Source organism: Dermochelys coriacea, chromosome 10 (genome assembly GCF_009764565.3).
Source record: "Dermochelys coriacea isolate rDerCor1 chromosome 10, rDerCor1.pri.v4, whole genome shotgun sequence".
NCBI lineage: Eukaryota > Metazoa > Chordata > Testudines > Dermochelyidae > Dermochelys > Dermochelys coriacea.
The window spans coordinates 16,397,272-16,423,488 of NC_050077.1; the positions used below are offsets into that span (position 1 = coordinate 16,397,272).

The 26,217-nt window shown below is 40.4% G+C and overlaps 2 protein-coding genes across 4 annotated transcripts in view; one reads left to right on the plus strand and one right to left on the minus strand.

The window, feature by feature from the left end:
- Positions 1 to 88: 88 nt before the first annotated feature.
- Positions 89 to 21,314, plus strand: CDR2 (cerebellar degeneration related protein 2). Its single transcript, XM_038420325.2, has 5 exons — positions 89 to 364; positions 8,528 to 8,640; positions 16,831 to 16,979; positions 17,265 to 17,429; positions 18,885 to 21,314. The coding sequence occupies exons 1-5, from the start codon at positions 286 to 288 to the stop codon at positions 19,753 to 19,755; spliced, it is 1,377 nt and encodes a 458-aa protein (XP_038276253.1). The 5' UTR covers positions 89 to 285; the 3' UTR covers positions 19,756 to 21,314.
- Positions 21,315 to 23,955: 2,641 nt separating this feature from the next.
- Positions 23,956 to 26,217, minus strand: part of POLR3E (RNA polymerase III subunit E) — a 41,040-nt gene continuing 38,778 nt past the window's right edge. For all 3 annotated transcript variants that reach the window (XM_043494545.1, XM_038419277.2, XM_038419279.2), the window contains one exon: positions 23,956 to 24,394. In XM_043494545.1, coding sequence (XP_043350480.1) covers positions 24,338 to 24,394 — 57 coding nt within the window. In that variant the 3' untranslated portion in view covers positions 23,956 to 24,337. The remainder of the gene's footprint in view (positions 24,395 to 26,217) is intronic.

Below are 26,217 nucleotides of genomic sequence, written 5' to 3' on the forward strand. Positions count from 1 at the left end.
CAGGGTGCCCGTTTTGAATAATCGTTCCCGTGGTTAGTAGGAAGGCGGTTGCCGATGCCACGTTGCTGCCGGCTGCGGTGTCGGGCCCGGCCGGGAGAGGGGGGACTCGGCAAAATCCGGAAGCGCTCGGCAAAGTCCGGCCGCGGCTTTAAAGGAGCTGAGTGAGCCCCGGCTCGCCCTGCGCCGCGGTTCGGTTAGCGGTGAGCGCGAGGAGCCTTCGGGCTGCCGCTACGCCGGCGCCACTGCCTAGTCCGCCCGCCCCGTGCAGCCGCAGCGGGGGCCGCGATGCTGGCCGACAGCTTGGTGGAGGAGTTCGAGATCCGCGACGATGAGCCCTGGTACGATCAGCAGGACCTGCAGCAAGGTGAGCAGCCCGGCCGGGCTCCCCGTGGAGGATGCCCGTCGGACGGGGCTCGCCCCTCCGGGCGCAGGGCACCGGCTCCCGCTGACCAAGGCGCTGAAGGAGCCTTCTCCGGCGGCGGATGCCTCAGGGGATGGCGCGGGGGAAGATAAGTCTCGGGGGGGGGGGGCAGGTAAGTCCCGAGGGGGGCGCTCTATGAGGTGGGGCAGGTGAGTCGGAGACGGGGAATGATGTGGGGGAGAGGAGGGCGGGATGGGACAATAAGCGGGCAGGAGGGGTGCGGCTGAGGGGACCGCGCCGCGGGAGGGGAGGAAAAGGGCGGGCGGGGGGGCAGAAGACAGAAGGGTAGAGTTGGCCCCGAGAGGCTGGGGCTGAGAGAAGGGGAGGGGGCTCCCTTCCAGAGGGAGGAAATGGGAGACCGCTCTAGGCTGGGGGCGCACAGGAGGAGGGCGAGGGCTCTTCTCTAACAATTGAAGCTGCAGGGCGTTTGCCATCATCAGGGGTCCGGGGGGTTAACGGGAGGCTAACCAGGAATAGCGAAGTGCTGTAAGGCGCAATAGTATCGTGCCACCTTCGCAGTCGTGGCTTCTGGGCCGTGTGGTGACTGGGTAGGAATACGGCTTTCTGCAAAACAAACCCTGCATTTAAAGGGTGGCTCGTGCACCTGGCTTAAGGGCTGGTTCTTCCCTTAACTTCGTTCGCTTTTTAGGGGTTAGACTGTGTGCCACTCTATGAAAAGCTGTACCTCTCGCATAAAGCGGCTAGGTAAAGAGAGTGCTGTTGCTTTAGCTGCAGTGCTTGCTTAAAATAGAGTAGCTGTAAATAATACTTAGGGGTTTCCACGCCTTGTCTCCGCCTCCTGCGTACCTGTAATTAAAGGCCTTCCTTGCAATTGATTACATTGTAAATACTAGGAGAAGTCCTTGTGGCACCTTGGAGACGAACAACATTTATTTGGGCATAAGCTTTTGTGAGGTGTAACTCACTCCGTCAGAAAGCTTATGCCCAAATAAATTTGTTAGTCTCCAAAGTGCCACAAGGACTCCTTTTAATAGGTTTCAGAGTAGCAGCCGGGTTAGTCTGTATTCGCAAAAAAGAAAATTTCTTTTTTACAAGGACTCCTTGTTTTTGCTGTTACAGACCAACAGGGCTACAACTCTGAAACCTGTCACATTGTAAATACTGGAACATCTTTATTATGGGTCAGTTACTGCTTTCAGCTCCTCTTTACACACATCCTGTTTATAACTTACTGTGAACGTTCATTGAATAATTCCAATAGAAATGTGCCTATCTTAATAATATGTATGTAGCTCTTATAGTGCTTTTTCATCAGTAGTTCTCTCAGTATTTTTATAAAGCTGGTCAGTAGGCACTGAGGCACAGTAGTGGACTGAATGTATAGCATTATCAGTTTTCTTAACTTCTTGTAGGCATTAATTGGAATGAATGTAGAATAACTTTCTTTGGATTTAACAATGTTTAAAATTGGTATTTAGACTTATTTTTAAAATCCTATGTACATTCTTAAATGACCAGCTCAGAACTGGAAGATTGAGAAAAGTGATGTACTCAAAACTAGATTTAATTAAAACTTGATATCTCGAAGCTCTTCCTCATATAAACTCTTTGTGGTGGGGCAGTCCTTTTATTCTATTTGTACAGTGCCAAGCACAATGGGATCCTGATCCATGACTGGAGCTGATTTATTCTTTATAGTGCAATAGAATCTAAGTAGGGGGGAAAAAATCACTGTTTTCATACTAGAGTCATGCAGCTAACAATAAAAATTCCAGCTCTCTAAGGTCAGAATAAGTCTGGAATTCTGTATGTTTTTACTGACTTTGCTAACTGTTGAATAGATATTTTTGAGTGCTTCAGACTCAAAAACAATAGTTTTCTTGGATTGTAACTTTACGTGATCACATAACCATAAATAGTTTGCTGTTGCCTAGAAAAACTGGAGAATCATCTAAAATTATTCTCTAATGATTTAGATCTTTTTTCCAATCCATTGTAAAGCTGTCACTATTCAAAGGTAAACATCACCTAAGCTGCCTCATGAAGTGTACTGTGATTCACTTCTGCCTTATAATAGTGTTCCTTTGGTTTGACCTGAATCTAGTTGAATCTTTTTTTTTATTTTTATTATTATTATTATTATTATTATTTGTATCGAACGGTTGTTTTGTCTTGTGTTTCTAAGTTCCACCTCACAAGTTAGTGCATTTCAGTGATGGTTAAGGGATTCTCATATATCAAATAGACTTGTATACAGATTCTCTCATTGTAAAATGCCCTAAGTGTAAGTGATTATTAGCTGTGCCAAAAAAAGATAATGGTAAAAAAAATCACAAAGCAGGAGGTAAACTTCTTGTAAAGGGATTTTTCCCCATTCTGCTTTTTTTAAATGCTCTATTGTCTGCAATACTCTTAGGAAGTTTGAAAATATTTCCCATCACTTTAAACTCTGGCAAATACTGACTTTTTGTCTATTGAGTAGAACTGAAGCTAAATGGTGGAGTTTTTTATCTGCCAATGATTTTTATAGCACCCATTATGTCAAAAGATCTATGCATTAGCATAATTAAAATAAGCACCGCTCTGAGAATAATATTGGATGGCGCTGCCAAGAGAGATCAGGATGTTTTTGAGGATCCCTTAAAATTAACTAAAGCCCCTAACTCCCTTAGCAGTTGAGTAGTTACATTTTAACTCTTAGGATTTGAAAATTCGAAGTAGGTCAAAGTTCAGACCAAAACTTTGATTGTGTTATGAACAATACACTCCAGAAACTTCCACCTTTAAAAATTGAGAATTTAATATCCAGTTAGACTTCTTGTTAAAGCATAATGTTGCTTGAAGTGAATTTTCATGTTTGAAATATTCAAGAATGGGGAGGAGCAATTTCCTACTTTCATAGAACTGCATTTTGTTGCAGTGTATTGACCTTCTGAAAGGAAAGTGATCATAATGCTGTTTTTCGAAAACTAGCAAAGGATTGAGTAGATTACAATCTGGAATGAAGGATACAATATACATTCCACAGTGACCATTCTAAAGCTTGCTTAAAAGCAAGGATCTGGTGCTAAACCTGGACTGTTTAGTAGTCTCTTCTGTTGTTGAAAGTATCATTTTGCTGTACAAAGTTCTTGAATCCTCTTATGTAGAATATTAAAACATTGAGGGGAGGGGGAAATCTTGACTTCGACCCAATTATAGTAACGGTGTCAGCATGGTTTGTACTCAAGTGTAATTAAGTGAGAAATGTTTAATGCAATAGCAAGAACAGCTTCTAAGTCTCACTTTAGTGTGGAAATTCCAGATATAATTAAACACGATGGGGGCAGAGATAGCGCTACCAAAATCTTACTCGCATTATTTTACCTAGAGGAGTAACCCATAAAGTGACTGACTTTAATTTTCATTATTTAAGTAAGAACGGATGACTGTGGCTCACAGTAACTTTAGCCTCCTAGTGAAAAGTGACTTCCCCACACATCTGTTGGGATTTCATTAACACATTGGCATACATTTACAGTACCTGAGATCACAGCTAAGAAATTGAGTGCAGAGGGACAGCAGCTATATTGTACTGAACCTTTTAAAGACAGAATTTACATTTCTTTGTTTCCTAATTCATCTGGACATCTAAGTCCTATAGCTAATTACTTATTTTTCTTGATTATGTCAGACACACCTTGCACACACTTTAATAAATTTGTTTCCAAGGTGCCACAAGTACTCCTGTTCTTTTTGCAGATACAGACTAACACGGCTGCTACTCTGAAACCTGTTAATTGGCTGAGTAGTCCTTTTACTGGCCAAACTCCCCTGGACATCAGCATACATAGTTTACTCAACTGATCCTGCAAATTAAAAAAGCTAATGCTCTTTAACCCATATGCTAATGGCATTGATTATTTTTTTCCCCCAAAGATGTTATACACCGGTAGCTCCCATTGATTTCACTGGGGTTTATGGGTGCTCAACACTGCCGAAAATTGTTTCATTAGAAAGTAGATCCTTTCTGCGATGCTTAAAAATACACTGGAGTTTTAGTACAGATCAAAATCTCTCACTTCTTTGTCTGTTTTTAAACAATGGTTTTGTTTTTTTAACACATTTTCTTGGGCTTTTCCACCTGTTTTCCTGCCTATCATAAGAAAGCCAACAGATTCTCTGCGAAGAATGGTGAATATTTCCTACAAGAAAATATCAATGCTTCTGTGAATCTTGTGTCAAGCTAACAGAGTACTGTATGTTTAAATCTGCAGCATGTACTTGGGTGCTCCATATAGACAGGAATACTTGCATATCACTTTATATGTTTGAAGTGCTTGGTAAATACTAAAAATATGTACTGACATACATGCATATGTAACTTCATGTTTATATGCATAGTTTAATTTCTTCTGAATTCTAGAGACACTTCTTGTAAAGTATGCTTAGAGCCATAACACAAATCCAGGAGATAGGAGCCTGAATATCTTTGTGGATCTGGGCCTAACTGCCACTGAAATTAGTGAAAGTTAGGAGCTAAATACCTTTGAGGATCTGGGACAAAATGTTTACCTTTGGGTGTTTTGAGTAATTCTAAGAGTTGTACACACTCTTTGTTTAACAGAATCTTATTCTGTGTCTTATTTAAAGTATAGAGCCTTATGTAATGACAAAGTAAAAGCTGGAACACTGCATTATTTGAGGTAACAGAAAAAGTTGCTACAAATTGTTGAATGGCTTTAATGATTACATGGCTGCTGGATACCCAAGGCTAGTGTGTTTTGGTTTAGAATAGGGGTGGTCAAACTTTTTGGCCCGAGGGCCACATCTGGATTGTGAAACTTTATGGAGGGCCAAGTAGGGAAGGCTGTGCCTTCCCAAACTGCCTGGATTCCGCTCCCACTTCCCACCCCCCTCAGAACCACTAACCCATCCAACCCCCCTGCTCCTTGTCCCTTGCCCCTAACCACCCTCCAGGATCCCCCCCTGCTCACTGTCCCGACTGCCCCGACCCCTATCCACACTCCCGACCCCTGGGACCCCACCCCCTATCCAAGCCCCCTGTCCCCTGATTGCCCCCCCCGAACCTCCACCCTGTCTGACTGCCCCCCCCAGAACCCTCTGCCCCTTATCCAATCCCCCCACCCTCTTACCATGCTGCTCAGAGTGGCAGGTGCTCGCAGACACGCTGCTGCCCTGCCAGGCAGGGGCGGCGGGCCAGAGCACTGGCGTCGCGCTGAGGCTGCAGGGGAGGGGTGACAGCAGGGGAGGGGCCGGGGGCTAGCCTCCCCAGCCAGGAGCTCGGGGGCCGGGCAGGATGGTCCCACGGGCCGTTGTTTGTCCACCTCTGGTTTAGAATTTGTAAAATAGGATTATATTTGTATACCATTATATGGAGGATTATAGACTCACTGAAGTTAGACTGCAGGAATTACCCTGAAGAGCGAAATGTGGAAAAATAAAAGGGGCTACTTCTGACTGCCAGTTTAAACTTTATCTTTGCCTCTGGTTAATCAAAATGAAAGTTTACATTTTCTGCCTCTGTAGGTTGCAAGGAAACATCAATCAAAATGTATTAAATAAAGTTGGTAAGGATTGGGAGATTTGTAGAGAGCCCAGAAAATGAAGCTATAGCTGGGTTTGCACTTAACAAATGCACCCATGATCAAAATTATTCTTTCAACCCCTACAAGATTAGAAGAGACAAAAGTTCTCCCTTTATTATGACCATTTTATAAAAAATGCAGGGATATACCCCCTACATGACACATGTGTATTGTGCATTCTAGCACTTTGTATTCATAAACAAAATTAACTTAATATTGGCTTATATAACCTTTGGATGCGGTAGGAGGGACTTCTGTTTGCTGGGTAATGAGCTTTTTAGTTTGAGGAGATTAGCTGTAATTCTAAAATGACATAAGGAATGTGATGCAAGAAGATTGCATTGATATCACTATAGAATGACATACTAACCTTTAATTGCTGAACTATTTAGCAGTATATCACCAGAGAACAACTTTATTTCTGTTTTCTTATGTACATCAATTAATGCAGTGTTTATTTCCCCACTATTCAATTAAGTTATATGGTGTATTTTGATGTATACAAATTACATAAACTTGCTGGAGTATCAGAATCCCAGTACAAGGTTTTGATGTCGTGTCCTCTGGCACTGCTTTTTTACAACTAGCAGTTAACTTGCAAGATATGGGACTAACAACTACTATAGCACAGTGGAGTCTTGGGCCCTGTCTACAGTAGGAAAAAAAAAAAAAGTTTAACTTGGATGATTAGCATGTATTAAACTTCTAAACATGGGCATGTTAGTGTGTATTTAATACATTTTTTTCTTCTACTGTGGATGTGGCCTATGACTTGCTGCTGTTAGTAGTCATTGGGTGTGGGGTTTACATTTACTTACTCTTACTGGTGCAGATCTTGCCCTTCTTTCTCATTGATCAGTGGCCTTTGTTTTAAGAATCGGATTGCAAGGAATTTTTTTTCTTTGCTATTCTCAAAGTAGGAAATAACACCTTTGAGAACAACTTGTACAAGTAAAGAATTTATAATTCATGGATTATTTGATCTGCTAAAACACTTTAATACCTCTCAGAATACCCTGTTGAAAGATCTCAAGTTTCTGTGCATATCTGTTTGGGAACTTCTTTGGCTTATGCATCAGAATGTAGTGATAATTTGAATACGCTGTCTAAGCGAAGGCTGCCCAAATCAATTTTTAACAGGGTTCTACTCTCTTACATCAACTAGATAGAGATAAGCTATCAAACTAAAATGAAACAAGATAAAAACAAGGGCATTTGAACTTCCAACCTAAAGAAATATTGGAGTTCATATTCCAGCCGATTATCTGTACTGCTCATATATATTATACACGCTTTTAAATCCTGGCAGAAAGAATTCTACATTTTCCTTCGCTTGTCCTTCCTTGTATTCTGGCACTGTGCCATTTATGATGATAGTTCCATATATCTAAAAATTAACAAGATTGTATTGCCAGCTTGCATGTATATGGCAATGTGATCATGGTCCAAGTAATGTGGAAGAGATGGAAAATTACAAACTTTGTATAGGGAATTGCAACATAATTATTGGATTCTGCACTTCTCTTTATATGAAATATAATACCATGTTTAGGGGGGTTAATACTCTATAGTAACATAGATTATTGATCTCCATTGTCACACAAAGTGTGAGATGCATGCAACATAAGGACTAATAATGTGTTACTTATTGCATGTCATTCTTTCATAAGCTTGGAATTTACTAATCCATGCTATAGTTAAAGGAAGGCATCCAAATTTACGTGTAGTCCCTGTATATGTGTGGATTCCTTATTCTTTTAAAAAAAAAAAAAAAACAAAACCCCAGCTATATTCATAGGAACTCTGGAGGTTGCTGAGGAGGATTAGGCTGAGTTTCAAATATCTTTAAGAGAACAAATAGCATTTAGAAACTTTTTGAGCAAAGGAAATTAACCATAGTCTGGTGCTGTTTATAAGTCAAGAGACACACAATACATATCTGAGCATATTATCTAACTTCCTACTTCATCAGAAAAAGTGTTTGAAAATCTTCAGCTGATTGTTTAATGGTGCTGCATGGGCTCGGTTGCCTTTTTGGGGTGATTGGAGGAGTAAGAGGACATCAAATATTGTTCCAGCCTGGCCTAACCAGGCCTTCTTAGTTTTTGCTCCCCTCTCAAAACCCTGACTAACTTATTAGTATGGGGTTAGCTAATTGACGGATCTAGGGTAAGAGCCACTTGGTGGTGCACTACTGGGCCTCGTGTTTATGCTGCTCTCTGCCTACCATGTCAGGAAGTATTGTTCCCATTCATCCTCATCTGCGTAGGGACAAAGTGAATGGTTAGATGTAGATGAGGAACGACAGAAGGCAAAGAGTGATCAGGTGAGGAAAGTAAAACTAATGCGGTGGAGAGGAGACTAAAAACGATGATGGAGTGAATGGAAAATGGAGAATTAGCCTCAATCCCAAAGAATGTGGTTTGGAGCATAAAAGCTTGTACTTGGACACAGTTATAACTCTGAGAATTTAATTGAAACAACATAGTAATGGTCAGATTACACAAATTGGGTCTTAAAATTTACAGGCAGATTATTTATTTATTTATTTATTTAGATCTGCATCTTGCTGCTGAGCTTGGGAAGACATTATTGGATCGTAACACAGAACTGGAGGAATCTTTGCAGCAAATGTATGCGACCAATCAAGAGCAACTACAAGAGATAGAGGTAAATTTTGAGTAGTATGGGTGAGTTCTATTGCAGAGTTTGATAATCTTGTAGTGTGGACATTGAAATCATTTGGATACCATGAAACTTGATTTTGACTCCTTCAAAACTTCATCTTCCAAGAAGACACTCTGAATGCCTCTTGCAGTTAATTTTAGTATGATTCTAGAATTTCTAAAGTTTGATAACTTGCATACACACATAGTTTCCTCTCAGTAGAATCTTTGTATCTTCACTAAATTTAACTTCTATAACTATAATACAAGTGTTTTTGTATAAACTAGCTGTTTCAGAAATAGATACTGTTTAAAACAAGGGTTTCTCTATCTAAATAAGTGATGTGGGTGGATTACTTTTCTTAACAAATCCAGAAAATACACGTAGAAGAAATCTCTGTAGGTTTTTGAAAAGCCTGCATTTTTTTAAATAGTCTGACTAGCTGTTTCCACAAATATCTTCACACACACAAAAATTGTAAGTTTAACAAATTGCATCGAGCCGTACATCAGTGGTCTCCAAAGTGGGGTGTGCAAGACCATCCGTGGGAGTGCGCAAGACCATCTGGGGGGGTGCACGACAGGAGGAACGCTGCCGAAGGAGCGCTCCTGGACCTTTGATTCTTCCGCGGCATGCCGGCAGCAGTTTGTTTGGGGTTTTTTTGCTTCCCCAGAGCTAGCCCTGGGGGTGTGCGATTCAAAAAGTTTGGAGACCCCTGCCATATACAAAAGGCATCTTCTAATTGCACTATAGAGAGCAGTGATATTTTTGCATGCTCTATATTTGATATTTTAGTCTGATCAAGTGTTAGTCAATTGCAAAGAACTTTATTCTATTTACAGAGTTTTTAACATTTCTATCATCCATTGATAGACACTTTAAACTTTTCAATTAACGAAATGAACTGTGACTGGTACTTAAGAAGAATTTACTTTAAATTGATTACTGCTTTAATACTACTTGCATCATGTGGACTATTCAGTTATGTAAAGTGTATACATCTGCCTGCAATTTAAAGAATATTGAAATGATCTTTCAGTACAATAATGGCAGTCACTACAGCTTTAATCCAACATTTGTATTAGGTTGCATATGCAAGCAAATAATGCCATGGCATTTTAAATTCTAGGATGCTTGCAGGTTTCCCTTGTAAGCTGTTTTTTTTTTTTTTTTTTAAAGAAAATTCAAACAGGTGCACAGTATAGACAAAAAGTGCCCTCTTCTAAGGATACCTTTGTATTGCTGATCATTGACATACCTCACACAGTTTACTTGACTTTTTCCCCCTATTAAATCATGGTAGATCTAGTCTCTATATTCAGCTCATTCTGTAATATAAAGGACAACAATAAAGCAAAATAATGCTGGAGTTAAAGCCACCAACCAAACAAACCCAACCTATCTGCATTTGTTTATTCAGAGACCTTGAAATGTCTCCCGAGTCCCACGAGTCTAAACAGTTCACAAATGAGATTGATCCTTAGGGTCTGAAGTATGTAAACTCTTAGAGCAACTACAGAAACTATTAGGTCTCCCATCCCTCCCGTCCCCCCATCATTGCCCTTCTCTGCACCTTAACGTACATCAGAGTGGAACAGCTTCCATATGAGGAGAGATTAAAGATTGGAACTCGTCATTTTTTAAGAGATGACTAAGGGGGGGTTATGATAGAGGTCGATACAATCGTGAATGATGCAGAGAAAGTGTTGTGGTGTTTACCCCTTCACATAACGCAAGAACTAGGGCAGTGATTCTCAAACTTATTTGATCTTGCCCCCCTTCTTTGTGTCTGTAGTAGTTTATACCCTCTTCTCCCCCTCTACTCCCCAGCCACACAAGTACATATACCAATATATGCAGCAGCATTACTTCACTTGAATCATTTTTTGCTTCTTTGTTTTTCATGTTTTTTTTTTTCTGCTGCATGAATGAGCCAACGATCCATTGAAATAAGAGCAAAAGCAAAACGGTGATTGTGGTCCACGCTTATAAATAAACGTGCACATTGCATTGTCGCAAACGGATGAATGTGCAGATGACAACGACTTTGTATAATGCTAAGCAAGCTTAACAGATCTCTATCAAAATGCACAGTGCCATCTAGAGTCAAATGCACAGTGCTATCTGCTATGTCTGGAGGAATCAGCTTTGCCAGTTACTCATTGCTGTGGGTAAAATGTGTGCAGTAAGGTGGTTTTTTTCCTGCTGAAAGATTCTCAACTCCCTTCTGAATACATTCCATGCCCCTGCAATTTGAGAACCTCTGAACTAGGGGATCACCCAATGACATTAATAGGCAGCAGGTTTAAAAACAAACAAACAAAAAAAGGAATAGTTCTTCACAGAACACACAATTGACCTGTGGCAACAAGTATAACTGGGTTCAAAAAAGAATTAGACCTATCCTCCATGAGATTATCTGTCAATGGCTACTAGCCAAGATGGTCAGGGATGCAATCCCATGCTCTAGGTGTCCCTAAACCTCCAACTGCCAGAAGCTGGGACTAGATGATGGGGGATGGATCGCTTGAAATTGCCCATTTGCGTTCATTTCCTCTGAAGCATATGGCACTGGTCACCACCAGAGACTGGATACTGGTGGACCATTGGTCTGACCCAGTATATGGCCGTTCTTATGTCCATCACCTTGTAATGCACTCATTTTATGAAGAGATGACAAGGAAATGCTATAAGCTTGCCAAATGAATAAATTGAAAGAATCTGACCTACACACGTTGCTTGAGAGTAGCTATCTAAAGAGACTCATTGCGTCTGCTTTATTCGTGTAGATTTCCTGAGAGCTTATTTTAAAAAAATACTAATTTAACCTGATCTTTATTACAGTCAATTAGTGTTGCGCATAATGCAATTTGTGTATGTTTCATTTCAAAAGACAACTGCCTTCTTCACTCAGTGCACTATCAACCTGTGGAACTCCTTGCCTGAGGAGGTTGTGAAGGCTAGGACTATAACAGGGTTTAAAAGAGAACTGGATAAATTCATGGAGGTTAAGTCCATTAATGGCTATTAGCTAGGGTGGAAAAGGAATGGTGTCCCTAGCCTCTGTTTGTCAGAGAGTGGAGATGGATGGCAGGGGAGAGATCACTTGATCATTACTTGTTAGGTTCACTCCCTCTGGGGCACCTGGCATTGGTCACTGTCGGTAGACAGGATACTGGGCTGGATAGACCTTTGGTGTAACCCAGTATGGCCATTCTTATGTTCTTGTCTTCACTGCATAGGAAGGGCTAAGGGAATTGAAACATGTAGAACTGTTCATAATCTTTAGTTTTAACCTTCCAAAAAAAAAAAGTTTTAAACATTGACATCATTAGGTATTTAGTCTCTGATCATTATATCTGACCTTTGCACTGACACATATGCTAGTAACTAATTATGATGGATGTAATAAATGCTGCAATGGCAGATTAAAACCAATGCCAGAAAAACTAACCGAGACTAATCTTGGCATCTCTTGTAAATCCAAATGTGGGGCGTTACAGCTCTTCTTTTCATAGTGATCTAGTGGAGTGTAAACCTGCTTGGCAGTTTCACTTGCAGCTACATATTAAGTTTTCCTATTTCCCTTGCAATCGACGTAGATGCTAGTGTGAATTTCTGAAATATCAGGAAAGCCAGTACAAACTTTGATGTTTGCATTTGGGGTTTCTGCTCTCATCTCCTGCATATTTTCAAGTTACCCTGACATCAGGCATGCAAGGTGAGATGAAGTGTAGTTTCTTGAGAAATGACAGGTTTCAGAGTGGCAGCCGTGTTAGTCTGTATTCGCAAAAAGAAAAGGAGTACTTGTGGCACCTTAGAGACTAACAAATTTATTAGGGCATAAGCTTTCGTGAGCTACAGCTCACTTCATCCGATGAAGTGAGCTGTAGCTCACGAAAGCTTATGCCCTAATAAATTTGTTAGTCTCTAAGGTGCCACAAGTACTCCTTTTCTTTTTTCTTGAGAAAGGGAGGAATCTACTTTCTCCCACATGTTGCTCTTGTTCCATTACACCTAAAGTATAGTCTGTCAGCATAGGCTACTGTTCAGTGGGTTCTTTATTATGCATTAAAGCACCTAAATTCAGAACTCGAATCTTCATGTTTTATGCTCAGTCACCTTTCACTGTTGAAGAAACCATAACAGTTTCCAATTTCTTTGAGACTAGCAGACAGGGAAAGTTAATCTGAAATGGGTCACACTGAGATTCTGTTGGTTAATCCACATGCTATTCTTGTATGAATCCTGTGTCACGTGCCCGTGGGTTGCAAAAGGATCTAACCAACAGCTATCAGATTGATCTTTTTAGTAGTTTGTTTGTAGTAGTGCATAGCCCTAGATGAACTTGTAATCGCTTCTTAAATTACCTAAAATGTAAAGCCATCAACCTTCTAATGCTGTAAAAGATTAAGTAGAAAATTAGAAGCTTTGATTACATAATTAGTAGGCCGTTTACAAGAGTAATTGCTCCTAATCTAGAAATCTTTCAGACAACTTCGATGTGGATGATTTTGAACATTTAGCATCCAACTGTGTAAAATGTGGTTAAATTTAGAACCTAATCAAGAAATATTCTATGTTCAACTTCTTTACGACAAACTAGTTCACAATAACGTGAACTTGATTTTAAACTTCTTCTAAAGATAATGGAGCAAATAACTAAGCAATCAATTTGCAAACACTTACCTTATTTTCTAGGTAACATTCAACATGGATTTGGCAAGAACAAATCATGTCAAACCAACCTAATGGCTTTCTTTGACAGTGTAACAAGCCTGGTAGATAAGGGAAGCGGTAGATGGGGTATAACTTGATTTTAGTAAGGCTTTTGATACCGTGCCGCATGACCATCTCATAAACAAATTAGGCAAATACAACCTAGATGAAGCTACTTTAAGGTGGGAGCACCCCACTGGTTGGAAAACTGGTCCCAGAGAGTAGTTATCAGTGGGTCACAGTCAAACTGGAATGACCTATCAAGTGGGGTCTCACAGAGATCAGTTCTGGGTCTGGTTCTATTCAATATGACAGAGAGAGTACACTTATGTTTGTGGATGATACCAAACAGGAAGGCTTGTAAGTGCTTTGGAGAACAGGATTAAAATTCAAAATGATCTGGAGAAATGGTCTGGAGTAAATACAATGAAATTCACTAAGGATAAATGCAAAGTACTCCATTTAGGAAGGAACAATCAGTTGCATACATACAAAACGGGAAATGACTGCCTGGGATGGAGTACTGTGGAAAGGGATCTGGGGGTCATAATGGATCACAAGCTAAATGAGTCCATGTAGCACTGTTGCAAAAAAAAGCAAACATTCTGGCATGTATTAGCCAGAGTGATGTAAGCAAGACCCAAGAAGTAATTCTTCTGCTCTGCTCTGCTTAGGCCTTAACTGGAGTATTGTGTCCGGTTCTGGATGCCACATTTCAGGAAAGATGTGGACAAATTGGAGAAAGTCCAGAGAAGAGCAACCAAAATGATTAAAGGTCTAGAAAACATGACCTATGATGGAAGATTGAAAAAAAATTGGGTTTGTTTAGTCTGGAGAAGACTGAGAAGAGGCATAACACTTTTCAAGTACATAAAAGGTTGTTACAAGGAGGAGGGAGAAAAATTGTTTGTTAATCTCTGAGGATAGGACAAGAAGCAATGGGCTTAAAATTGCAGCAAGGAAAAGACAGCTAAGGGGAGATATGATTGAAGTCTATAAAATCATGACTGGTGTAGAGAAAGTAGATAAGGAAGTGTTGTTTATCCTCATAACAAAAGGACTAGGGGATCACCAAATGAATTTATAGACAGCAGGTTTAAAACAAATAAAAGGAAGAATTTCTTCACACTACACACAGTCAACCTGTGGAACTGCTTGCCAGAGGATGTTGTGATGTCTAAGACCCTAGCAGAGTTCAAAAAAAAACCTACCTAAATTCATGGAGGATAGGTCCATTAATGGCTATTAGCCAGGATGGGCAGGAATGGTGGCCCTAGCCTCTGTTTGCCAGAAGCTGGGAATGAGTGACAGGGGATGGATCACTTGATGATTACCTGTTCTGTTCATTCCCTCTAGGGCACCTGGCACTGGCCACTGTTGGAAGACAGGATACTGAGCTAGATAGACCTTTCGTCTGACCCAGTAGGGTCATTCTTATGTAAGGGCAATTTAGGTTGGACATTAGGAAAAACTTCCTGTTGGGTAATTAGCACTGGAATAAATTGCCTAGGGAGGTTGTGGAATCTCCATCACTGGAGATTTTTAAGAGCAGGTTAGGCAAACACCTGTCAGGGATGGTCTAGATATACTTGGTCCTGCTGTGAGTGCAGAGGATTGGACTAAATTACCTCCTGAGGTCCTTTCCAGTCCTACAAGCCTGTGGTATTTCTGGTCCAGGAATGACTGCATATTTGTAAGCAGGGTACCTGGAACTTTGAAATATTTGTGTGTAGTAAAATCCATATAGACATGTTCAGCTGAGGGAAAGCCCAAGGAGTTTCTAATAGCAAGGGACTTAAGATGGTTTAGTACTCTTACATTGGAAATCTTTATCCTAGGCTTTCTAAAAGCAGTTTCATCACTATAAAATAAACAACCTGCTAAGTTTCTTGAATAAAGAGGATTACAGTGAGAACATTTCATACAGAATTAAAAAAGCAGACCTTTGATTGGGATTATATAAACTAGAATACCCCTTGTGGGTAATTAAAGTTTGTACTAATTTGTACTTCCTGATGAATAGTAACCCAAATATCAGTTTACAGTTTTAAGACTAAACTGAAATCCATTTCCTTAAATTTAGGGCAGCTTCATACACTGAGAAATTTATTCTGATTTGATAGGGTTTGCCCATGCACAGTAAAAACCCAGTGTTGCAGCTGGTACACTGCATAATTACAAACTGGAAGTTGTAATTTAAATCATCCTTATTCTAATTTAAGGAAACCACATGTAGCATGGTGCCTTGTTCTTTACTTTGAGATTTAAAAGTGCTAGTGGGCTCCAGTTTGTGGAAAACACTCCAGAGCTATTTAAGGGTACAATGTCTTTCCAAAAAGGAAAGAAAAGGAGTACTTGTGGCACCTTAGAGACTAACAAATTTATTAGAGCATAAGCTTCCGTGAGCTACAGCTCACTTCATCGGATGCATTTGGTGGAAAAAACAGAGGAGAGATTTATATATACACACACACACAGAGAACATGAAACAATGGGTTTATCATACACACTGTAAGGAGAGTGATCACTTAAGATAAGCCATCACCAGCAGCAGGGGGGGGGAAGGAGGAAAACCTTTCATGGTGACAAGCAAGGTAGGCTAATTCCAGCAGTTAACAAGAATATCAGAGGAACAGTGGGGGGTGGGGTGGGGGGGGGAGAAATACCATGGGGAAATAGTTTTACTTTGTGTAATGACTCATCCATTCCCAGTCTCTATTCAAGCCTAAGTTAATTGTATCCAGTTTGCAAATTAATTCCAATTCAGCAGTCTCTCGTTGGAGTCTGTTTTTGAAGCTTTTTTTGCTGAAGGATAGCCACTCTTAGGTCTGTAATCGAGTGACCAGAGAGATTGAAGTGTTCTCCAACTGGTTTTTGAATGTTATAATTCTTGACGTCTGATTTGTGTCCATTCATTCTTTTACGTAGAGACTGTCCAATTTGGCCAATGTACATGGCAGAGGGGCATTGCTGGCACATGATGGCATATCACATTGGTAGATGTGCAGGTGAACGAGCCTCTGATAGTGTGGCTGATGTGATTAGGCCCTATGATGGTATCCCCTGAATAGATATGTGGACAGAGTTGGCAACGGGCTTTGTTGCAAGGATAGGTTCCTGGGTTAGTGGTTCTGTTGTGTGGTGTGGTGTGTGGTTGCTGGTGAGTATTTGCTTCAGATGGGGGGGGCTGTCTGTAAGCAAGGACTGGCCTGTCTCCCAAGATCTGTGAGAGTGAAAGGAGAAAAGGAAAAGAGTACTTGTGGCACCTTACATTCTAATACAGACTAACACGGCTGCTACTCTGAAAAATGTCTTTCCACAGTTCTTCAATCAAAACTAATGTACATTGTATTATTCTTGACATTTATGGGAAACTGAAAATCCTGATTTTAAGAATTTAAAGGTAAAACTTACACTAAGTAGAATTAAACATTTTTAGCAGTGTAAAGATGGTAACTGCAAATTATTTTATAGTATCTTACAAAGCAAGTGGAGCTCTTACGTCAGATGAATGACCAGCATGCAAAGGTCTATGAACAGCTGGATGTTACAGCAAGAGAACTGGAAGATGCTAATCAAAAATTAGTTGCGGATAGTAGAGTGTCACAACAAAAGATATTAAGGTAACTAAAGTTTTGTGGAACAACTTTTTTTTATATTGAGGAAGTGGAAAGGAATACTAGTCTGAATGCATTAGTTTATGCATTTTTGGGAGGCTTGTTATCCATTGTCTAATCACTGGGCTTTTGGGTTGAGTGTGTGGTTTTGTTTGTCACTGGTAACTGTGGAGCAGTTTCCAGAGGAAGAAAGAGCAAAACTGAGTGGATAGTGACTGAGCTTATGCTATTGGTCATGCCCTTGACTTAACATGACTGGCTTTAACAACTTTATACGTTCATGAACTTCAGCCTGACAGAGACTATTGAAAGTCTGCAAACCCATATAGATGACCTTCAGAGACAAGTGGAGGAATTGAAGAAATCTGGACGAGGCCATATGAACCATGAGAGATCTGAGCAGCCACGATCAGTGCACAGCTTCTCATGTTTGAAGGAGCTGTATGACCTTCGCAAGTAAGACGCTAACTCAGTTATGTCATTTTATTTGTGCAAGTTGATTTTTTTAAATCTTTCATCCATTTGTTTGCAGCAGAGCAGAGAAATCAGACATGCATTTCTAGAAAATGTCAGTGTCACTCCAGACAAATGAGTTTAAGACCAAAGCAGTCTTCACAAGCTTACTTTTTCCAGCTTGTCTCATGACTTAATCATATAGAGAATGTTAGTGTAAACACTTTGTAGCCTTCCCTACTCTCTCTGCTACTTTTTCTGATAGTTCCCTAGAATGCTACCTCTGGGATTTCCTTCTGTTCTCTTCCTTATTACCCAGGCAGAATAGTTGTCAGACATGGAATAAGACTAATTTGGAACAAATCATGCAACATCAATAAAGCAAACATTGCATAGAAACTTAACATTCGAAGGGGCTGATTTTAGATCAGCAGAAGTCAGTTCAGGATTAAGAGGAGCAATTGAATCTTAAAACTTGATCTGCTAGACCTAGTTACTGCAATATATTCTCTGTTAGCGATAGTGCAATACTTAAACATATGGGATAAAAACTAAAATTTAGCCTTGACCTTAACTTGTAAACTCTAGTGAGTTAATCTAGGCTACTAACATGGATAACTTAAGAACAGAATAACATGAGTCAAGAGCTGATATAAAGAAGCGTACTATATGTACCATGGTGCACAGTAAAACTGTCTTTTCAGTTATGTGCACTCATAAAATCTGCTATCCAGAGCTAAATATTGTAATTCCTAATCTACATTATGTTCAATAAATTGAACGAATGTTCAATTTAAAACAAGTATATCAAGCTATTAAATTTTTAAGCTTTAATATTGACACTTCTATAGTGCGTACTAAAGAGGTGATTTTTAAAAAAAAAAAATTACAAAATATGCTTATGAAACTTTATCAGATTTCTGACAGTGGATTTTATGACCATTCTGGGTATTAAGGTTTTATAGTGGAAATGCTGAGACTTTTAAACTACAGAATATGGATATCTTATAGTTCGCAGATCCCCATTTCATTATGAGGATTGTGCTAGTTAAAAATGGGAAAAAATGTATTGGATCATCATGCAGTCTGTCTTCTCCCAATACTAGGAATGTTCTGTAGAAAACTCTCTAGAAAATCAAGAATGCTGGTTACAGATCTGCTTGTACAGTAGGTTTTATATCTACAATTTGGTATTGCAATTAAGCAGCTGCCATACCACCTGAATTGGGAACCATGTATCACTGGGTACTGAATTTACTGCAGCCCTGTAGAAAAGCAGTCTGTTGGATTATTGAGGCACTGTAACTTTGTACGAATAGATAACTTTAAATTACCAAGCTGGTTTTGTTTAGAAACCAGTTTTCTTCAACAGGGAGTTTAAATTAAATCTCTATTATTCAGAAGAGGCATCCTAAAAGTCATAGGAAATCTAAGCTCTGACACTTTTTGTTTCTGCAGGTATTTTGTTTACGATCATATTTTTGCAGAAAAAATTACTTCAATGGATAGTCAGCTGAGTCCTATAGAAGAAGAAAATGAGAACTTAAAAAAGGCATTGACTGTATTAGAAGCCCAACTTAATCTGGAAAAGGAGAAGAGAGTGACAATGGAAGAGGAATATCAACTTATGGTAAAGGAGAACTGTGACCTTGAACAGAAGCTGGTTGATAAAAACTTGTACCGGGCTCGGGCAGAAGAGCTTGAATTAGAAGTGGCTGAAATGCGGCAGATGTTTCAGTCTGAAAACACATTTGTCAACAGCATGGAGAATCTGGTTCCAGAATCATTTTTTATTTCATTTAAAGAGCCGTTAGAAAGGGAAATTAGTCAAAGCCCTTCACAGGATGCATCCTTGACTGTCCCCCAGCTTGATAAAAGGGCCCTAAAAAGAAGTAGCAGTGAGACCTTCCTAAGCAGTGCTGCAGGTGGAGATGTTCTAAAGGGCCATGAAGAAACCTGTATTAGAAGAGCTGAAGCTGTGAAGCAGCGAGGCATCTCCTTGCTTAATGAAGTGGATGCTCAGTATAATGCTCTGAAGGTTAAGTACGAGGAACTTCTGAAGAAATGTCAAATGGATGAAAATTCTTTGAAACATAAGGCTGTACAAACATCAAAACTATATTCCAAAGACTCTAGTGTGGGGAACATCCAGTCTGACCGTTCAGCTACTGATCAAGAGTATGGAAATGTTGAACTCACTGGCTCACCCACACATACTATACCTGAATATAAAGCTCTCTTTAAGGAAATTTTTAGTTGTATCAGAAAAACAAAGGAAGAAATAGATGAACATAGAACAAACTATAAGCATCTCTCTTCTCAGCCCTAACGCTTGTTTGTATTAACTATGCTGATGACCTGTTTTCCCACTGAAAAGTTCTGTATTAGTCCAGAAGGGAAACATTAAGGGTCCCTCTGGTGTTTGTACATATCTTGCAGTCATGTGTGCACTCCAACTTGAATATATGTTCACTTTATTTGTAAATACGTATGATATGGTCAACCCATTAGTCTGTTGTATTCTCTGTGCACGCAATGACTCCTACCAGACATTAGAAGTTATTGTTCAGTGGTAGTTGTTGGCAGTCTTAAAAGTAGAAAAATTGGCTTAATTTTTGCATAATGAGTTTGTCCTCTCCACAGCAGCAACTGACAATCTAGCTCACTATGCCCAGTGTGCTACAGAAGCTGTAGACCTAAGGAAAAATGATTGTATTATACTTTTTCCACTGTGAGAAATTTGAAGTAAATTTTTTCCTTCACAAACAAAAAAGGTTATGTACAGTCTTAGCCTTATGGCTATTTTTGTGTACTAAAATACCACCTGTGGGAAACCTCCACTTCAGACTGAAATTAGTAGTCAGTCTAAACGGATGTGCCCTGACAGAGATGAGGGGGAACTGGCACAGCAGCCTGTATTAGGCTCAATTTAAGCCAGTACCAAATTTTCATATGCAGTAAACTCTTTCCCCTTAGCATAAATGTCTTTATATTAAAAATGGATTAGATGTAAAGGTATGAATATTTGAGATAATTCAATGTTTTAAGGCAAGATACTGTGAACTATGTATATTGTCTCTGATGTACTGTTCCTTATTAGTATGCCTAAAAGTGCATTTTTGTCATGTGATAAGATGGAACATTACAATTTGTGGTAGTTTTGTCATGGAGGAATGGCTTCCTTTAATCTATAAAGCCTCCTACTCCAAGTGTTTAAGGAGACCAGACAAGGAAGTTTATCGGATGATGATGTTCATCACTTTACACCATTTTAGCTCAAGCTTGTGTAGACCTATTTAATATCAACAGTAAAAACAAAACAAAACAAACCACCCCAAAACACATCTTTAAGAACCAGAATACAGCATGTAAGAGATGGCATCAAGATACAATTAAATCCTCTTTGCTCCTTCCTTCTCTTTCCATCCCTCCTTCCCAATAAAATAGATTGCAAGACCAACTTCAACTAATGAAAATGCAGAATATGGATGAACACTGCATCAAATGGGAGGAGGAAAGGCTGGACATGGTAAAGGCTGAGAAACCAAGAAGAAATGGAAGCCAGATAACCAGAACTAAAAGGTGATCTGATAATCCTACAAGAGTAGGAATGCAGCTTAACTCTTTAAAGTGTTGACTGTTAAAGTCAATGTTTGCTATAGATAAACGTCTACTTGAGTTGTCTAGATAAACTGTTAGCACATGATGTTAAAAGAAACTTTACAGCTGTAGTTAAGTTGCTGCTGCTATTATAAATTTTTGTCTGCCTCATACAATGTAAGTTAGTCTCCAGTTATTTTATACTTGTCCTTCCGTAAGACAGTATTTGGTTTTATAGGTTGGACACTTACACTGTAAGCAGTTGTGTACTGAAATAAACACGTATTTCAGAAAAGTATTCATAATTTAGAATTTTTTTTAAAGGCAAATAAATCCTTGTAGCTAAAGTTACTGGGTCTGTGCTGCTAATTTTGTCCAAATGTGTGAAACTACCACCAATGCAAAGAAGGGGTTCTTAAAGTCAGTGTGGATGGCATCTTCATTTATATATAGATTCACTTCCCCCTCTCAGCAGGGATTTCAGACTTGCTGGCCTACACCACCCTTGCTTAGATGAAAAAACTAATTAGGGAAATAAAGACTTAAGAGGGGTGTGTCTGTGTGTGGGAGGGGAATAGACTAATCTCTCCTTCTCCCCCACCCCCCATTCCACAATCCCCTCTAGGTGAGAAAGTTGTTTCCCTGTACCCTTGGGGATGGCCTTCTCTAGGGGTTGGCTGTCACAGTTCTAGGGCAGTTCCTGTTTCACTGCTCATTATGTAGCAAGGGCAACTACTGCAGGCAGCAATGTTGGCAACTTGTTCCCCACTTTCAGGCTGGGGGACTCTAGAAGCAGATGGAACCTGCTGCCACAAGTGGTTCACCACTCATTTGTGTTACTGTAGTGCTTGAGAATGGGAACCCTACTCAGAGCAGGCCTCTACTGGGCTAGGTGTGTATAAATGGAACAAAGAAAAGCCTGAGCCCAAAGAGGTCATAGTTTAGGTTTTAGGCTATGTCTACACTACTGCGGTAAGTTGACCTATGCTGTGCAACTCCAGCTATGTACCTTAGGTTGAGTTAGTGCAGAGTCTACGCTGCGGGAGTTGACAGGAGAAACTCCTGACAACTTACCTTACTCTTCTCATTGGGTATAGTACAGGGGTCAACTGGAGAGTGATCTGCTGTTGATTTGGTTGGTCGTCATTAGACCTGCTAAATCAACTGCTGGTGGATCGATCTCGGAGCATTGATCCCGGCTGCAGTTTAGACATAGCCAAAGGCAGACAACAACTAGCTTGAGACAGAGTTTAAGGAAACAATGGACACTAGTGGTCAGTGTGATAGCATAATGGCTGGCTGCTGATGCCACAACCTGTCTGTAGGCATCACAGAAGGAAGGGTTTTGAAGGAGGATAACATTTAGTTTTGCAGACATGTATAGGGAGGCTCCTCCCACCTGAGGGGCAACATTGGCAAAACACAAAGGAGCTTGTTTGAAAATTTAACAACGGTGATGGAAGCACAGGCTGAGCTAGGAATAGGAGTAATTTTAATACTGAATAAGAAGGGTTGAGAAGGAAAGGCCATGACCAGCATTCCTGCCACTTCAGCCTCATTTTTCTACTGTACCTGCTTAGTAACTTCAGTATCTGATTTGTCAATCATCTCTAATTGTTCTTAGTAGTTGCCCAGCTATTAGTTGTTAAATGGCTCAGGGTTTAACAGAGTTTGGTATACAGCAGACATTTGCTGTCTGCAGTCCTCCCTTTTCTAAGCCAGTTATCAGACATGGCTATAACAACCTCTTTTCATATATACAACAAAATTATCAGCGGTACAGAACCACAGCACCACAAAGCATCTGTTGTCCCTGGATAAGTTTTTTTTGTTTTGTTAAAAAAGGGGAAGTCACTCAACCTCCCAGTTACTTGAAAGTATGCATCTAACTTTCAAATACTTGCCTGTTATATACAGCATCATAAAACATACAGGGTGCTAACAGTACAGATGAAGACAAATTCACAGTTAAAAACAGAGGGGGAAGGCAAAGATGACTTTTTTTGGGTAACTGATGCTTGAATATGTTGGTAAAAGTGTAACATATCAATACTAATTTAATGAATGCTGCTACATTTTAGGAAACTTTATGGATACAGTTACAGGAATAGATAGAACTGTCACTGTAGTTGCCAGACATGCTGCTCTGAGAAGCATGGTAGGGGCCAGGGGGGTTAGATAAGGGGCAGGGGGTAGTCAGGGGGCAGTTGGATGGGGTGGAGGTTCTGCGGTCAGGGGATGGATAGGATCCCAGGGGGTGGTTAGGGGACAAGGAGCAGGGAGGTTCTGAGGGGGGTAGATAGGGGATAGCTTTCCCTACCTGGCCCTCCATACAGTTTTGCAACCCCAAAGTGGCCCTTGGACCAAAAAGTTTGCCCACCCCTGCTCTAGATGCTAGTGTAATTAATAAGTGATTTGTAACAATATGTAGTACTTAGCTGAGGAAGGGGAGAGAGAAGCTAAAGTCATTCTGTTAACATTTTCTAGTCCATAAAAGATTACATTGCTTCTATCTGTTCACAGAGGCTGATGCCATAGTTGATCTTCAAGATAAAATTTTATTTGAAAAAAGTTGCATAAAATATAGATTTTTACATCACCAAATGTGATAACTACAGTTGGACACCTTTCAGAGCGTGCATAAGGTTACTTACCTTGTACCTGCATCTAGTTATGCAAAAAAAAAAATACACTACATCTGCTTTATATGTAATCAATTTTGAAAACAACTTGTGTCATGTAAACAATTGGTGAGACCATTTTTGCTATGTATAATTAGTACAATGTTTAAGACAGGGATTTTTTTCCTCTCAAGCCCAGGTGCATACAAAACTTTCATGAGCATTAATAGGTTTGTTTAAGTAGGAAGAGGGAGTGCTTTAACACCCAGACTACATCATGACCTGCTAGGCATATAATAAAAGTTGGATGTTTGTAAACAAAAGACTTACCATTTATTGGCATTAATTACAAAATAAAATATTAGACTATGATTTTCCATCATGTCTGTGTCAGTATATGTTTTTATTTTATTAGAATGAAATAATGAGAAGCAAAATACATTAGGAATCCCAAATTCATCAAATTGCAAATAGGGTCCCACGTTTTCTTCCTAGATGCTCTTGGTGTTTAGGCGGCCATGCAAACAAGTGCGTGAATGTTGACATCACTAACCGTCTTTCTGCAGTGCCCAGGTGGCCACAAGTAGGTTAGATTCTGCCCCTTGCTCCCTGAAGCAAAGGCATTATTCTGTCTATGCAGTTTTCTTCCTCTGTCCTGGAGATAATGGAATGAAAAGCACACCACTGTTGTCAAGACTGCACTGTCCCTTTAAGGTACCACATTCCAGCATGGCTTACACAGCAGTCCTGGGGAGAACGGGAAAAGCAGTTACTAATGCTGAAAAGTCTAGAGTTAGAGTATTACTGATTAGCCTTAGAGGCAAAAAGCTCCCAAATCACAACAGATTCCAAGAAGCAGACACAAAATGTAAAAATCAAAAGTGTATAGTAGCAACATTGGTGCACATATTGTACCTATTTACAGCAGGGCAGAATCTGGCCCATGAACCCTTTAACGATGATGGTACTAGGAGTACTAGACCAATTCAAACTTTTCACATGGCTCAGAACAGACTAGTTAAACCATGGGATAGGATCCAGCAATCCTAATGGGACTAATTCCACAAGTAAGGGTTACAAGATTGCAACCCTTCTGTTGAACTGCGCCTTTTGAAGCTGTAATTTGTTAGGATGGTCCCATTGTAGTAGGTGCTATATAAAACACAGAGTAGCAGCCAGTCCCTACATATGAATGGCCATACTGGCTCAGACCAATGGTCCATCTAGCTCAGTAGCCGGACTTACGACAGGGGCCGATGCCAGATGCTTCAGAGGAAAAGAACAAGGGATCCATCCCTTCCCATACAATCCCAACGTCTGGTAATCAGAGTCTTAGGGACAACCAGAGCATGTGGTTGCATCCATGACCATCTTGGCTAATAGCCATTGATGAACCTATCTTCCATGAAATTTTCACACAACGCACAGTCAACCCGTAGAACTCCTTGCCAAAAGATGTTGAAGGCCAAGACTATAAATGGGGTTCAAAAAAGAACTAAAGTTCATGGAGGATAGGTCCATCAATGGCTATTAGCCAGGATGGACAGAGATGGTGTCCCGAGCCTCCGTTTGCCAGAAGCCAGGAATGGGCAACAGAGGATGGATTACTTGATGATTAACTGTTCTGTTCATTCCTGGGGCACCTGGCATTGGCCACTGTCGGAAGACAAGATGCTGGGCTAGATGGACTTTGGTCTGATCCAGTATGGTTGTTGTTATGTAATTCTTTTTTGAACCCAGTTATAGTTTTGGCCTTCACAACATCCCCCAGCAACGAGTTCCACAGGTTGACTGTGCCCAAAGAGCATACAATCTAAAGAGACAAAACGGACACACAGCGGGTGGTAAGGGATAGAACCACACAAGCAGAGTGAACAATGTGATGGGAACATGTTAGTTGCACAATTTTTGTGTGTGTGTTTGTTGGGGGTGATCAGCCAAACAGAAAGGAAAGAACAGCCAATCACCAAAGGCAACAGTGCAGAATCAAACGCTTTTAGAGTAAGCAATTTATGAGACTAAAAACTGTTAAACCACTGGATTATATTTTGACCAAATTATTATTAACCACACACCTGACAAATATTTTCAGGATACCTGAGGCATCTATATGAACTAAGTGTGTTTTGTTTTTAGTGAGCGTCAACTGTGTTGAATTTTCATTTTACACACACTCTACAGTAGGTAAGTTCAACAAGAGCTGACTTACCCCTTATGACTGAAAACACACAGCTTTAAGAGAAAGGAGTTTTTGTTTTGTTGTAAGTTACTAGACCAGGGATGGGCAAACTATGGCTTGTGGGCCGGATCCAGCCCACAGGATTGCCAACCCAGTGGCGCCATGGGCCCCGCGCTGCTCACCGGCACCACATCCCTGCAGAAGGGGGCAGAGGGCTCCGTTCGCTAGTCTTGCCTGTGGGTACCTTCCCCGAAGCTGCCATTAGCTGGGAACTGGGAACCACGGCCAATGGGAGCTTCGGGGGAGGTAGTCACAGACATGAGCAGTGCACAGAGCTCTCTGCCCACCCCACCCCCCCCAGGGGCCGAAGGAACACGGTGCCAGCCGTTTC